The 14,583-nt window shown below is 37.6% G+C and overlaps 5 protein-coding genes across 5 annotated transcripts; 3 read left to right on the top strand and 2 right to left on the bottom strand.

Moving 5' to 3' along the window:
* Nucleotides 1–15: 15 nt before the first annotated feature.
* C9374_003930 (uncharacterized protein) lies at nt 16–903 on the bottom strand (the record flags this gene model as incomplete). Its single annotated transcript, XM_044693513.1, has 1 exon — nt 16–903. One exon carries the CDS (start codon nt 901–903, stop codon nt 16–18), a length of 888 nt encoding a protein of 295 aa, XP_044556060.1.
* A 347-nt stretch (nt 904–1,250) lies between these two features.
* C9374_003929 (uncharacterized protein) lies at nt 1,251–2,294 on the top strand (the record flags this gene model as incomplete). The annotated part of the gene is made up of 1 exon (XM_044693511.1): nt 1,251–2,294. One exon carries the CDS (start codon nt 1,251–1,253, stop codon nt 2,292–2,294), a length of 1,044 nt encoding a protein of 347 aa, XP_044556059.1.
* A 117-nt stretch (nt 2,295–2,411) lies between these two features.
* On the bottom strand, nt 2,412–4,006 carry C9374_003928 (uncharacterized protein; the record flags this gene model as incomplete). The annotated part of the gene is made up of 3 exons (XM_044693510.1): nt 2,412–2,973; nt 3,038–3,063; nt 3,134–4,006. The coding sequence occupies 3 exons, from the start codon at nt 4,004–4,006 to the stop codon at nt 2,412–2,414; spliced, it is 1,461 nt and encodes a 486-aa protein (XP_044556058.1).
* Nucleotides 4,007–4,303: 297 nt separating this feature from the next.
* On the top strand, nt 4,304–6,021 carry C9374_003927 (uncharacterized protein; the record flags this gene model as incomplete). The annotated part of the gene is made up of 3 exons (XM_044693509.1): nt 4,304–4,991; nt 5,088–5,383; nt 5,440–6,021. 3 exons carry the CDS (start codon nt 4,304–4,306, stop codon nt 6,019–6,021), a joined length of 1,566 nt encoding a protein of 521 aa, XP_044556057.1.
* Nucleotides 6,022–8,915: 2,894 nt separating this feature from the next.
* Nucleotides 8,916–14,492, top strand: C9374_003926 (uncharacterized protein; the record flags this gene model as incomplete). Its single annotated transcript, XM_044693508.1, has 1 exon — nt 8,916–14,492. One exon carries the CDS (start codon nt 8,916–8,918, stop codon nt 14,490–14,492), a length of 5,577 nt encoding a protein of 1,858 aa, XP_044556056.1.
* Between the last annotated feature and the right edge of the window lie 91 nt (nt 14,493–14,583).

The following is a 14,583-nucleotide window of genomic DNA, read 5'->3' as shown; positions in this document are numbered from 1 at the left end:
TTTGTGATTGAATTTTTATTTCATCCAGTACTTGAGAAAGGAAAAAAGAGTTTTCTTGTTGTCTTGAATTGAAGGTGTTTTGCACAAGAATTGCATTACCACATCTCTCTGAGGATCGTTTGTCGTGGAATAGCTGTTCGTTGAGCAGTAATCACCAACGGTTGACTTAAATTCTGAACTTATTTCGTGCAATTGTTTAAAGACTCTGGAATTTAGAATGCTATCAGATAGTGGATACGAGGAGGATGCAGGATCGAATAAGGTCCCCAGTCCATTTATAAACATCCAGCCTCCTCCCTTCATGTCACAATAAACGGGAAGTGCTTCAACTTCACGAGAAGGCTTCACAAGGTAAATACCATCTTTTCTCTCTCCGACGTTGAAATTGGAGTGGTATTCTTTGCATGTCTTTGGAATGTAATCATCGTTTAGGGCCTTTACAGTTTCATTGTTGTTTACCTTTTTTTCAACAATTTGAACGGACGGATCTGCATTCACATAGATTCGTTTGTCCTTACAAACACTTCCAGTCAAAGAATGAAAACAAATACATTTGGTTGGCTTCTCTGTGTTTCCCAGTCTTAGTCTTTCAGTTCTTTGAGCTTTGGCGCCCTTGTTTGCTTCGTTGAGAAGTAATAACGTCGAATTTAGAACCCTTTGCTTGACTGTTAAATCATACTCAAGGGCAATCATTTGGCGGAACTGTGAAATGGTATTAAACTTGATGAAATCATCCAACAAGGGATTATTGGAACCAACCACATCCAAAGCAATTTTTAGACCCAACCACAACTCTTTCGTTTTTTTAGCTGCCACAAGCTTGTTCTCGAGATGAGTATACTCGTTTTGCATTCGTTCTCGTGCAAGAACCCAGTGATGTGAGGAAGTAATGGAATTGCTCATTGGGTTAAACCCTGCTCCACAAGTCGATGCATCAATTCCTTCCGAGATCATCATCAAACCCATTACCATCATCATACATGCAAGTAAAGTTGAAAACTCCCTTCCAACACCATAAATCTTCCTACTCATCATCGAACACAAGGAAGGTTGTGGAAGTGGGCAGCTTTTTTTCAAGGTGTTCATCATCGCCGAAATCTCCTCCACCGTAATGCCACCATTGAGGTTTGTGCGGGGTTCCCATTGTCCACCCAAATGTTGAGGCACCGTTTTAGGAAGGGTTGGCTGTTATCTTTTGAGTTACCGTCTAGGTTTTACAGTGAAGTCCAAAAGCTCCAATAAAACAAAAAATGACAACCACCTTCCTTGGCAACAACCGACTGTTGCAGAAACCAGTGTGGAGTGGATGTTTGATGGACCTGTTATCTGCGATTTTAAAGTTCAGGTGGTGGTGTGTGGTGGGAGTTTTTTGGTGGCTATGGTGTGGGCAGTGGATGGTGTGGGTCCATGCAAGTGGATTGGAGAGTGCAGCCTTTGTGGACAGAAAAGGAGTGGAGAGTTATGACTTTTGGATCTTGGATCGCATGAAGCAACATTTGCAACGTATTGAAATTGAAAAGGCTTTTCATGAGGAAAAGAGGAAACATGAAAATACTATGCTAGAAAGCTTTGAAAGGGTTCGGAACATCACAATCGGTTCGTGGAGTGCATCAGACATGGATAGATACAGAACGCTGAATAAGAATCGACGTTATGTTCTAAACGAAATTGTTCAAGATTTAGAATTGAAGAAACAAGTGTTGCAAGAAGCCTTGCTGATGGTTTCTTCGAAATTGTTGGACTTGTCCTTACTGAATACATGCTCATGTATGGAGAGGACCACCCTCAATGATTGTCGAGAGGAAGACCAGGTAGTGGGTGATCAGATTCTTCAAACGACAAACTTGGAGAGCCACAATGTTTTCATACCTTCCAACAACAATTCTGCATTGCAAAATGGATATCCAAAAACCTGCAAGGAGTATCTTCAACGATTCGGAGAGAGTCCCAATGGTTTATATCTCGTCCGTCCACTAAAAGATCTCTCTCCGTTACTGGTCTACTGCGATATGGAAGATGGAGGTTGGATGTACATGAACGGTTTCAATTCAACGGAGACTCCGACTACCAACGAGAGAGAGGCCTCTCCTATATCCTTTTCGACTTTTGAAGATCCAATCTTTATGTACTTGTATTATATGGCAACGGAAGTAAGATCATCGATGGGAGATTCTTGTGTAATTGACTCCAGTGATCCAGAGCCACAACAAGACGTGATTATGCAGAAGCTGTGCGACAGATTATCACCAACAGGCCAAAATTTGAATGGTGCTGTTAAATATTGGATCAAGTAAATTTACCAATATGGTTTCAGATCAAATCATTATCACTCCACAACAGGCGTTTTCAAAGAGTGACACTTACTCTTGATTACAGTCATCGAAAATCTTTGCCACAGCGACAGTGGTTTATTAGAAAATTGGGAAACTCGTTTGGGTGAAAAAGTTGACATAGGTGGTGTCCGAGTTCATGTATAACTCATTGTGATCGTTTTGTCCAATGGAATAAATCGTATTATCTGAAAATATTAAATGGACTGCATAAGGGGTTGCACTACAAGAGACAACCTTTTTACCTTGAAACACGCTCATCAAGTAAGGTTCTGAATAGGTCGTATAAGAACTTTGACCTACACCTCCGAATAAATAAGGTTCGCCTTTTTCGTTAATGAGTACACCTCCGCAACCATGATCTTGAATGCAAATAGAAGAAGCAATAAATCCTTTTTTGGAGGGATCGATGAGACCTGGTTTGTTATTGGGATTCAAAGCATCTGGAGTTCTTTGTAAATTGTCATAGCCTTGATCACGTCCCCAAGAATAAACCTTACCGTCGTAATCGATGGCCATGAAAAATTGATAACCAGCATAAATCTTTGCAAACTTTACGTTTGACGCAACTGGCTGCCAGTTGGTATCAATGAGGCCATTAGGGTCGCACCGGTTGATGAGTGTACCATCACCACATTGTCCACTGATTGATCATTATTAAGATCATCATAATTAAAATATAAATATAAAAGGTCATGAATACCTACTTGTCACAAAATCCTGTACAGTATGTCTATGTTTGGATGATGATTTCAAATGTTACAACAACAACTTGTTTACGTTTAGAAATAACCATCTCTTACCTTTTCATCAGTCATTGAAATGGCGCAATAGGTGTGCCTGTTGTTGTAATCTCTTTTCCAAGACATTGCAAAATCTGAAATTCTGTGATTCACACCCCCTACTGTTACTTGAAAAGGAAAGACCTTGTTGGCAGTCCACCATGCACTATATCGTCCCCAAAGGTACATATTACCTTCTGTGGAGAGAAGAAGACATTTGCCATAATCATAAATGTTGACACCATTCTCTGACCAATGAATATGAGTGTAACATTTAACCTTTTGAGGAGTTACTGCCTCTGTTATTTGTCCAAAGTCGACCTTCTTCATGACCCACACAGGTCCAGTTACGCCATTTCCATAGCCATGTGCATTTCCTGGATTGGAACCCCATCCCCAAAATTCATTCTTTGCTGTCCATACATAAAAACCGGAACTTATTGGTAAAATACCGATGACTGGTGTACCTTGCAAAGGAGATAGATCCACAAGGACAGGTTCGGAAAGGACTCGTTGAGATGTATCGTAACCCGGCTCAGAACCCTGAAAGCCATTTGATGCATCACGGTAGCCAATGTATCCAACACTTCCGTTGGCCATTAGGAAGGCAGTACCCGCATGATTGGTAAAAATTAATTGCCTCTCAATGTTTGGAAACCCAATGGAGGTCAAATTGGCTAACATTAAATCCATTGACCTTTGTAAGAGGGTAAGCTTCATGGCTAAAGTACTTTCATATCGAACCAATTCCGTATATTGATCATTGGAAGTGGCATGCAAGGCATTTAGTTCATGGTGAGAGAAGCCTGGAAGGGAAACATTAACACTTTGCATCAAATCAGCGGCTTGTTTCAAACCCAAAACTCGAGTTTTCACTGACTGAACCTCAGCCATTTGCTTTTTGATTAAATTCCTTTGCATTCGAATGTTTTGGAGAGTTTTGAAAAGACTTTCAGCTGTAGATTCTGCGAAGCAACTTGAGTTGTACGCATTCAAGCACACAAACAAACACACCAAGGCCCACAAAAATCCTCCACACCAACACGACCAAAGTTTCATGATAATTTTTTTTTCAATACCGCAAAACATCCATTTACGGCTCGTCGGCAAATTAATTCTGCATCGTTTCTTTCCAAACCAAGTTCATTACGGCCTACGTTACCACCGTAATGCAGCTCAGTTCAGAAAAAAATGGCCAAAAGAGAAACTCAATGGGTGTTCGTGTTGTTGTTGATTGTAGTAACAACCAACTTGTTACTGGATGTGCATCCTTGCTTGGCAACCTTGACAGAGCTTATTGAGAAGAGGAGAAATGTCGCTTCGAGCTTGGAGGTTGTACAGGACCAACTAACACAAGTTGCTGCATCTAAACGAAGTCTTTTGGGTATGAGAGATGCTTCTATGGTTGTTATGGCAGACTCCTCCTTTGTGTCATATGCTTTATCGGATGTACTTGGAGTGAAGAGCATTTCAGACAATCAAATTCAGGTATTGAACGACCATGAGAAAGATCTCACATTGCGAATGAACGTCCTGCAGAAAAGTCTAGAACTTTTGGACATGGAAATTGCAAATGCTTACAAGAATTATCCAGCACCGTTGAAGAGATACGCCGCAGGATCTTATGGCATTTCAGTTATCAATAATAATGGAACTCTTCAATATTGGGGCTATTATCACACCAGTTATGGAATGGGCTTCACTGATCCAACTCTTGCCAACGGAGTTTCCATTTCACAACCAAGGAATGTGGACACTTCTCCAATGGGTCCTCAAGCAATTACAGAGGTTCACGTGGTGAGAGATAGGGGATTTCTTGTTCGAACGGAAAACAACACCTTATATGCATGGGGCGACAACACGAATGGAATGTTGGGAGGTTAGTGTGATATACTTTTTTGATGATGAGAACAGTTGTTTTGTTCTTATTACTTTGTATAATTTATATACATTATAATGCAATCTCTATTTTAAGTGGGATCCACAAGTGGTTATATTTCAAGAATGATGAAACTTGATTTTGGTTATCTTCAGACAGAGAGAGTAATTCCAAAGAAAATTGTTACAACAGACACGGATTTAACGGTCTTTGTTACTGAAGACGGAAGATTATACTATTCGGGAGCTTTTCGTGTCTATTCTCCAGTTCCAACTTCTAACACTCCAAAGTTGGTGTATACTATGTATAACAATCAACAGTTGAACGTCATTGAAGTTGCATTTGACTCTGGAGCCTCCTCCTTGTGTGTTATTTCCGGTAACGACTTTAAGGTAAGTCCTTTAAACAGATGTTGTTAATTCTTGTTTGAAAATGAATCATATGAAAGGTTTACTGTATTGGAGAGAATAGTCTTGGAACACTTGGAGATGGAACCACAACAGCCAGAACTGGAGCCACTTCTTTCGACAATTACTTTCAAACGAAATGGGTTCCTGTGGCTTCTGACAAAACTTTCCTTAAAATTTATGGTGGCATTAATTGCATGTTTGCAATTTCCACTGAAGGAAAACTTTATTCATGGGGTCAATCTAACAAAATCATTCGAGTCCCAGATGCCAGTAATCCACACTCAAGACCTGGCTTGGTTCCAATGCAAGCTAATATCATTGTTACCAATATTTGTATGCCACAAAACTTTTGGGCAGAAAGTAATACTTACATGGTTGTGGTGGATCAGAATAGTCAACCTTACGTATTGGGTACTTATAATGGTGAAACCTTCACCTCTCCATACGCCATTGGTCTTTTTAAAGGAAAGAAAATTACAGGATGCTCTTTCACAAACTATGTGCAAATCATGACCACAGATAACGGAATAATTCTTGCAAGTGGTTACAACAATTACTTTCAACTTTTGAGAGGGCAAGGTGATTCTATTCGTTATTGGCGAGATGTGGTCTATCCTTAATAAAATCAGGGCTGACTTGTTCGAAACCAATAACTAAAAGCATCATCAGTGATGCTTCATTAAGTTATATGAGTGTATCAAGTTTGATGTCATTTTGAACTTTCTAAGAGTATCGTCATTCTTGTCCGAGATATTTGAATTTTTGTTGGGCAAGGAGGAGGAACCAAGTTCTTTAAGCTCTTGTCAAAGCAAGGAACAAGCTTGACATTACAAGAATTGACAAGTGTGGATTAATTTATCACAGTGGAGAGAAGGTTACATATGATAAAGATCCAGTCTTGTGGAATGGTCACTATTAAACTGCTTCACTTGAAGAACTATATGGCCGTCTTTGTTTTTGAAGATTCTGAATCCGTGGAATTCCTTCATTGATTCATATCATACGCAAAGAAAGCAATCGTTGATCATTATGTAAATATATCAGCCACAGCAGTCAAGTTTTGTTGAGAAAATTTTGCCATACTGAATATATTTTTCGAAATTTCATAAATACAATGTCCTTTCTTGGTCAGGACTGCATGATCAGAGAAAATATTTGCGGTACATCATCATTATCATATTGTCAAATCCTATCACTGAGAGGAGTGTTATAGGTTTCATTTGGATGAAATAATATTCTCAACATGTTTCCTGCTTTCATAATATCAGTAATGGCTTCGTTTAAGGAATTTCTTTCATTCAGTATAATACAAATTGGAAAGATCAGTTGTAGCATAGTTTTTCTTGAATTTTAAATTGTCTCCTGTTTCCTTATTACTGCTGCAACAATTGGAATGCATAATGGAATTGTATCATCGTTAACCTTTGAAGAACGTTTTAACATTCCCAATACATCAGGACCTCATTGTGGTATGGACGGACTAAAAATTGCAGTGTATTATGTTAATGAGAAGAGATGAATTGAAGTCAGTATTCAATGAATCTTTGGAAATTTCTGAATCTTCAACATAATACTTTGCATCTAATTATCGTTTTGCAAATAAGTCCCTGGGAATTGTTGTTTAAAGAATGCAAAATGGTTCAAAGTAAATATACAGAAGTAACTTCTTTCAGAGAGAGGTGAAATATCACCAATATTACTCAATTGCTTGTGCGAATTTAAAAACCAATCACCATTAGATCCATCTGTTTGAAGAGTATTCAATAATCTCATCCTGTCTATTGGACTAACAATCTTATATATTTTGTTAGTATTATCAAAAATATAACTCAATCCACGTGTTAGCAAGAACTTGGAAGCATCTATGACAATCTCACTCAATATATCTGTTTGTGATGAGACAACACGCCAAGCTTCTGGTAAATTTGCCTCTCCAAGAAAGGCTAATCAATAAAACAAACTCTTATATAAAGGTTTGTCAATTTTTTCTTGTCCATGACCCTCTCTGTGAAAAACGAGGGTGCAAAGATTTGTATATACAAACTCTGTAAAAGATCTAAGTTGAGATGTTGAGTGTTTTTGTAACTCTAGATATAATTGTTGAAATAATTCTTCACTCGTCTGGTTGATTGTTCATAATTATTTCTATAAGCTTCTTCTACCATTTTGAAACCTCTATTCAAGATGTATTTACATAAATATAGATTGCTCTTTTTAGTGTTAACAATAATATCTACCACAATCAAGTATGACTTAATAAAATTAACACGGTATATCCTTTAGAAATTAAATGATATGCAAAGTGAGTTTTTCCAGTTCCAGGTGCTTCTATTAATGCCAACACTGGATAAATTATACCACCTGAGATGATAAATTCATAATGTTCATCATATTTGTTTGCAGGAAATGTAGGACCTAAATCGCAAGTTATGGCCCAAGAGGATAAGGTTATTTCATTATTGTTTTTTGTGTCCTCTTTCTGGTACAAATAGATTGGAGAATCAGATTTGTCGAGTTGAATCTGTTTCATTATCTCATTGAACTTGAATACAGATTCTTTTTCGTTTCTTGAATAGGTTTGGGCATGTTTATCAATTATCAATTATCAAAATCATCCAAAACTGATTGGATAAAAGTAGAGGGAACAGTAGAGATTTCCACAGAGATTTGTCCACCCAAAATACAATAGCTTGGCAAGTATCGGAAAGTGAAAGAGTCATTTGCAAACTACTGTCTTTTAAAGCGGTCTTGAGTTGATCAATGGCATACTTAATGCCCTCTATCTTGATATTCTTAATAATGTTGTGGAGAGATGGCATTTAAAACCAGACTCATATAAGGGCCTCATATCATCCGCTGAAAGCCCAGCACCACCTAAAGATTCAGGAAAAGTCAACATGGATGCCACTTGTTGGGAGTTCCAATTCTGGTAATCATTGAACTTGAGTGTTTCCCGTTGTTCGCTGGAGAACGATGAAGATAATGTTGAACGATTGTTGGCCTTATCATAAACACTACTTGGCTTTTGTTGACAGTTCTTTTCTCTTCAACCAATTTGTAGTAGTGTACGAACGTATTTGGCCAAATGTTCTAATTGTTGGTTGTTGTTGTTCGGTATCACTTCATCTTAAACATCAAATCATCATCATATTAATAATTGAAAATTAATTTGTTTGATGATGGAGTAAAATTAATATCACCATGATGATTTCTTGTCAGATATTCAACATATTTTGTTTTAATGATGCTAGCCGAACGATTGAATGTGCGCTGTTGTGGCAAATTGAGAATTTTTAAATTTCGGTTGTAGCTGCATGTAACTCCAACTGCATGAAGCTGTTTGAAGCAGTTCACAAGTAGACTCATCTTGGTCTTCTTCACAACAACAACGATTCGTCCCCAAGACCATGAATCGTACTGAGTACTTGTCATTGTATCTTTCAACACAAACTCAACAGCCTTCAGTTAATTAATCATCACCCATTCATCAATTTTGCCAATTCACCAATAAAAAATGAAGAGAACATTTGAGGATTTTGATGACGATGATGTGCCTCTAGATGAAGATGCTGTCTCCTCTTCTGAAATGGCAACTCCTTTGGACGAATTACCTCCAGCTTTAGATTTAAAAATTGAAGGAAAAGTACCTACACTCCACAAGAAAGCCAAAACTGAACAAATGCTTTATAAATACCACAAGTTTTTGCCAAAGGAACTCGTAAAGGTTATTCCGGAAGAGAGTGAAGAGTGGAGGAAGGAATTGATGCAACACTTTCGACAATACACTCCCGATGATTTAATTGTTGAAAACATTCGCTGGGAACATTTCGATTATTCTCTCATGCTATTGAAAAGATACACCGAGATTAAGTATCCTCTGTTACTTTCCGAAAAAGCCGAACTTTGCAAAATTCTATTTAATATTCTCAAGATATCAAGCAAAGATAGCTATAGCGTAGACTTTTCAACCCAGGTAAAGTGCTGTTATGGATTATCTTCACTCCTCAAGAAAAGTGAATTATTGGATGTTACATTTGATTGGAAGGTGGTTTATGACATCATTGACAAAACCTACTTCACCAAGTTTAGAAATGCCTTGTATAGCCCAAGAGAACACGGAGCCGCACTGGTTGACTTGATCAGAAAGTTAAAGAGATACTTCACCGAAGATTCCACGTATGAAATGTTGAAATTCTTCAGGCCCATGTTATGCATTAATGACCACAAGATTTTTCAAGCACAAGCTTTTCTAAGTATCATGCTACCAACCAAATTGGAAGGTCCAACATCCAAAGATCCATTGACATTCAAAAAAAATCACTACGACCAGTGGGTTGACGAGTTCTTTGGTATTTGGGATTGGATTGGGTTGTATCCTACTTGGGATTTGAGCTTTTTCACATTATTCGCAAATCTTGCGCAGGATCAAGCTGGCTATGTCGATTGGGAGCCGTATACACTGTTCATTTTCACAAAGACCATGAAATGCTTTGACTTACCCATTGGAAATACTCCTGTTGCATCGAATTACGAAGAATATCCAAATGATGAATTGAATTTATTAACTCCATTTGACATTGCAAAGAATTTACTTTTGGCAAATGCCGCCAAGCTAATAGTTTGGATGATTTCAAAGAAGTCTAACGCCCTGAAACTTCTCAACCAGCTCATCAAATCAGTTTCAAACTTTTTCCAGCCTTCCAACGAAGGACAATGGACAAGCAAATGTGCAGACTTTCTCTTAATTCTATGTACTAAATTTGGAAAACGTCTGGATATAGAAAGAGGAATGAAGGGATTCACAGAAGAAACATATTCAGCTTCAAAGAATGGAGGTTATCAATGGATCCCTGAAGAATATAGGTTGACGGAGGACGACTGTAAAGAGTTTGTTAGCATTGTTCAACCACTTGCAATGACATCATTGTTTTCCAAAAGTAATCAAATGACTACATGTGCAAACCACTCTCTAAAACATTTGGCTTATATCCTCCCGCAAGAGGTATTCCCTTCCCTTATGGAAAGAAGTTTTTATGCGTTGGAGACTCTCACAAACACACATCAAACAATCTCAGCCCTCGAAACTCTCTCTCTGGTTGTATTCCCACTCCTGAAATATTCACTTTACCCAGACGGTGCCAACTATCTTTCTAATTTATTGCAATTAACTCTTCCTGGTATTGATGTGAATGATAATGCCAAGACGTTCTCTACTTTAAAATTTTATACTTCACTTTTGGTTTGTGTACCTCTATGTACAACAGGAGCATCACAAGGCGATAGAACTCCTCCTGAGGTTGTGCGAGTATTCGAGGATTGGTCAATCGAGCTCTTGGAAAGGATTTTTAATGTACTGTCTCATCAAACAGATCCAAAAACTGCTCAAGGAGATACTGATGTTATTTCTCCAAGCATGTTTTGGGGTTTATGCGACTTACTATTCAATCAAATGTCGACAGAATTATTGGACATTTCTCTCAAGAGAATTTATAACTTTGTAGATTCTAATTTTTTATTTAACGCAAAGAAAAACATTGCTCATATGTGCTCTTCCATTGCATATGCGTATCCAGAACAAACATTGGCGCTTTTCATTCCAATGCTTTATAAAAAGCTTGTAGATAGGGATGGAAAACGTCTCAAGAATTTAACAGACATGGAAACCCAATATTATTTACAAATTCTAGGCCAAGTTTGTTATCGAACAGGTGCTCATCTTTTAAAGTATAGACAACAAATTGAGACAGTTATTTCTCTTTGCTATATTTCAGAAAAAAAGAAGGTGGTAAAGATATGCGGAAAACTATTTAGAAACGTTCTAAGGTCATTAACCAAATACTACTTGTTAGAATTGAAGTCAGTGAATGCAAGCCAATGGAGCACTGAAGAGTTTAAGAATTATCATCATTGGCAATCATGGGGAGAATTTATTTCGCTTGATGAGTTTGAAATTAATTGGCATGAACCTACTCAAGAAGAGCTACAATTTGCCATTGAGCTGTGCAACAGATACTTGACTGACTCTGTTGCCAACATTAATGCATGCGTCGCACTCATGAAAGAGAAGGGTGGTAATATACCAGATATTCAGAAATTGAAGAATCACCTTATTTTTATCAGATATGCAATGAGAGGAGGCAATACTCTTTATCCTGAGATTGAAAAGGGAGTAATGGAAGAAATGAATCAATATCCATCTTCTAGATTGATAGATGCTGGCTTGTGTGTCGCTGCAAAGTGTAAGTCAGTAACCTTGGCTTCTAGTTACGAACAAGTTTGCGACACTTTGCATGATCTTACTGAGGTTATACTTGAGCATCGATCCGATAAGGACCCTAATCTCATTGGTAAGATTTGTAAAATATTTTTCCCAATGATAGCCATGAGAGGAGGAAACACTCGTTACAGATACAAGAAAAAGAAATCTTCTCATGAGTTTGTCAAGCAACACAGCTACAAAGATGTATACTCGACTACATCAAACAAATATCCTAGATATTTATTATTGATTCAAGCCTTGCTGGAGTACAAGGTTAGATGTGTTATTCATAACGAATCTATTCCATACACCAAATATCATCAAAGGTTACTGGATGACTTACTTCGTCTTTCGCTGCATTCATACTCTGAAGTCAGAAAACGTGCACAGTCCGTACTCATGTCATGCATTAACAAATTCTCTGATAAGGTTATTAAGAGCTTCCTTCCCAGATTGATTGAAGTTTTAGTTGATAAGAAATCGACAGACGAGCAACGAACGGGTTGTATTTTCATATTGGAAAAACCTTTTGCCGTTTCTTGTGTTATTAGAGACTGGGATTTATGCTCCAAGTTTTTGCTTGCACTTTTTCAAACAAGTCATATCGAGAAACAAAGCATTCAGCAACGATTGGCTCAATTATTTGAAACGTACTTCAATGCATTCTATCACATTCAGATTGCCAACGAAAAGGACAGGCAAAAGTACGAACGTATTATTTTAGAAACAACAGAGATTGCTAAAAGTAAGGGAGGCTGGCACTGGAAATATCATACATTTGCTAGCAGTTTTTTAATGTTAATGATTAGACCTGACCAATTATTCCCAGTCGAAGCTGCCAAATTCTTTTTCAAACAGATGATAAGTGATTTGGAGAAGTCCAGAATTATTGCATGTGAAGCAATTAATTTGATTCTTTGTCAATACAAACCTGTACAAAAGAAAAAGCTCATTTCTCCTCATCCAACTACAGTCAATAACACCCTTGATTGGGGTGCGTTGGGTATAGATTTTGAATCTGAAGAGAATTGGAAGAAATCCAATTGTTATGAAAAGAATTACTTTGGATGGTACACACTCCCAGACAGAGTGGAAGTATATGATTATGAACAACCAAAAGATTGCTCCAAGCAAGCCATTATCAAGAGAGAATTGCAACCAATTCTGCTTGAGGATGATTTTGTCTCTAAATTTATTCGCTTACTGACGCATAGAGACGATGGCTTTATTGAATCCAACGCTCAGTTATTTAAGGGCTTATTTCAAGTATTTCCCTGTGAATCCGGGTCGCAAGGCTTTCTTGACCTTTGCAAGCCTCACATTGAATCAATACTCTTACCTATGGTTGGCTCTGGTGGTCCTGAAGAGGTTCACCATGTTGCATTGATATCAGAAATTGTTGGAGGCTTAATTCGAGGAATGAAACATTGGGACTATTCTCAACAGCAACGAGCCATTACAGAATTTATCATTCCAGTGTTCGACAAAGTATTGGAGCAAAGTTCTACAAATAGCGTGGGAGAAATTTCTGAAGGACTGGAGTTTGCTATTTGCGATAAGGATATAAGAAGGCTGGGATGGCTTATTCGATACATGATTGAAAAAACCAAATCTTCTCTTCAAAAGAAAGATGTTGAGGCCATTCTCCAAGCTAGATTTTTGAAATATTTATATGGTATTGTTGGAGAAATCAGTTGGAGATCTCCTTACTTACTACGCTTGTTATTGGATGAATTGTGCTCCACTACCCTTCATCATGATGCTGAACTAGTTAGGGAATATGTCGGTTTATTCGTTTCGTTCATTTACAAGTCATTATGGAATCCACCTCGACTTGAACATAACAAGTTGCCATCCTTTACATTGCTCAACATCACAAATGATGAGACGCAATACGATTATTTGAGAAAATTCAATATCAATTTATATGAACATCTTGAACAACAGGAAAAGTTGATCAAAACCATGCCACATGACAGCCCAGAATTTGACAAGAAGTATTCAGAATTTAAAAATTTAAGCAAAACTGTGTTAGCAATAATTTCAGGGTTGTTTAACTCGAGCTCTCCTCATTGTGGCTCTGGAGAAATCACCAATTATATCAAAATCATTTCCACAATTTACGAGCATACCACATCGCAAGACGATGATTTACAATCTCTATGCCAACATGATATTATATCACTCTCTGCATTCTCCTTTTCCAAACTTTTAGCCAACACAGTGATTACATTTTTGTATGACGAAATTGTCGGAAAAGATTCTGCAACTTTTGTTAATTGGTCAATTAGAAGCGCATTGCTTGAATTTCTTCAAATATTTGCATATAGACAAGAATTTTACTTGACTGACAAACTACCTAAGCTTTTCGAAATTATTACAACCATGCTTAGAGATCAACAGCTTGAAGTAAGACAAATGGCTGCAATTACACTTTCAGGATTTCTCAAAATATCCAGCACAGAATATTCTGAGAAATTAATTCCAGAATTCAAAGAAAAAGCATTCAAGAACAGAAATGCCAAGATATCATCGGACAAACTCTCTTCAAAGGAGACAACTGAACGTCATAGTGGTGTTCTTGGATTATCTGCTGTTGCTCTAGCATTCCCATACTCTGTTCCTGACTTTATTCCTGACATGCTTTGCTCACTGGCTAAATTTGCAAATGACAGTGTGCAATCGATAAGAGAGACCGTTAAGAAGACATTCCAAGAATTTGTGAAATGTCATTCAGACATGTGGCAAATTCACCAACAAAAATTTACGGAACAGCAACTTGGAACATTACATGATCTCTTCCAAACCAGCTCTCCTTCGTATTATGCGTGAGTTAATAAACTTGTGTGTCGTTATAACATTGAGATTATAGAACATGAATATTGATGGGAGTAGGAGAGATAGTGAATGTGTTTGTTGGCCA

The sequence above is a fragment of the Naegleria lovaniensis genome, assembly GCF_003324165.1.
Source record: "Naegleria lovaniensis strain ATCC 30569 chromosome Unknown tig001, whole genome shotgun sequence".
NCBI classification, from domain to species: domain Eukaryota; phylum Heterolobosea; class Eutetramitea; order Acrasida; family Naegleriidae; genus Naegleria; species Naegleria lovaniensis.
This window is presented reverse-complemented; position numbering and strand designations above follow the sequence as displayed.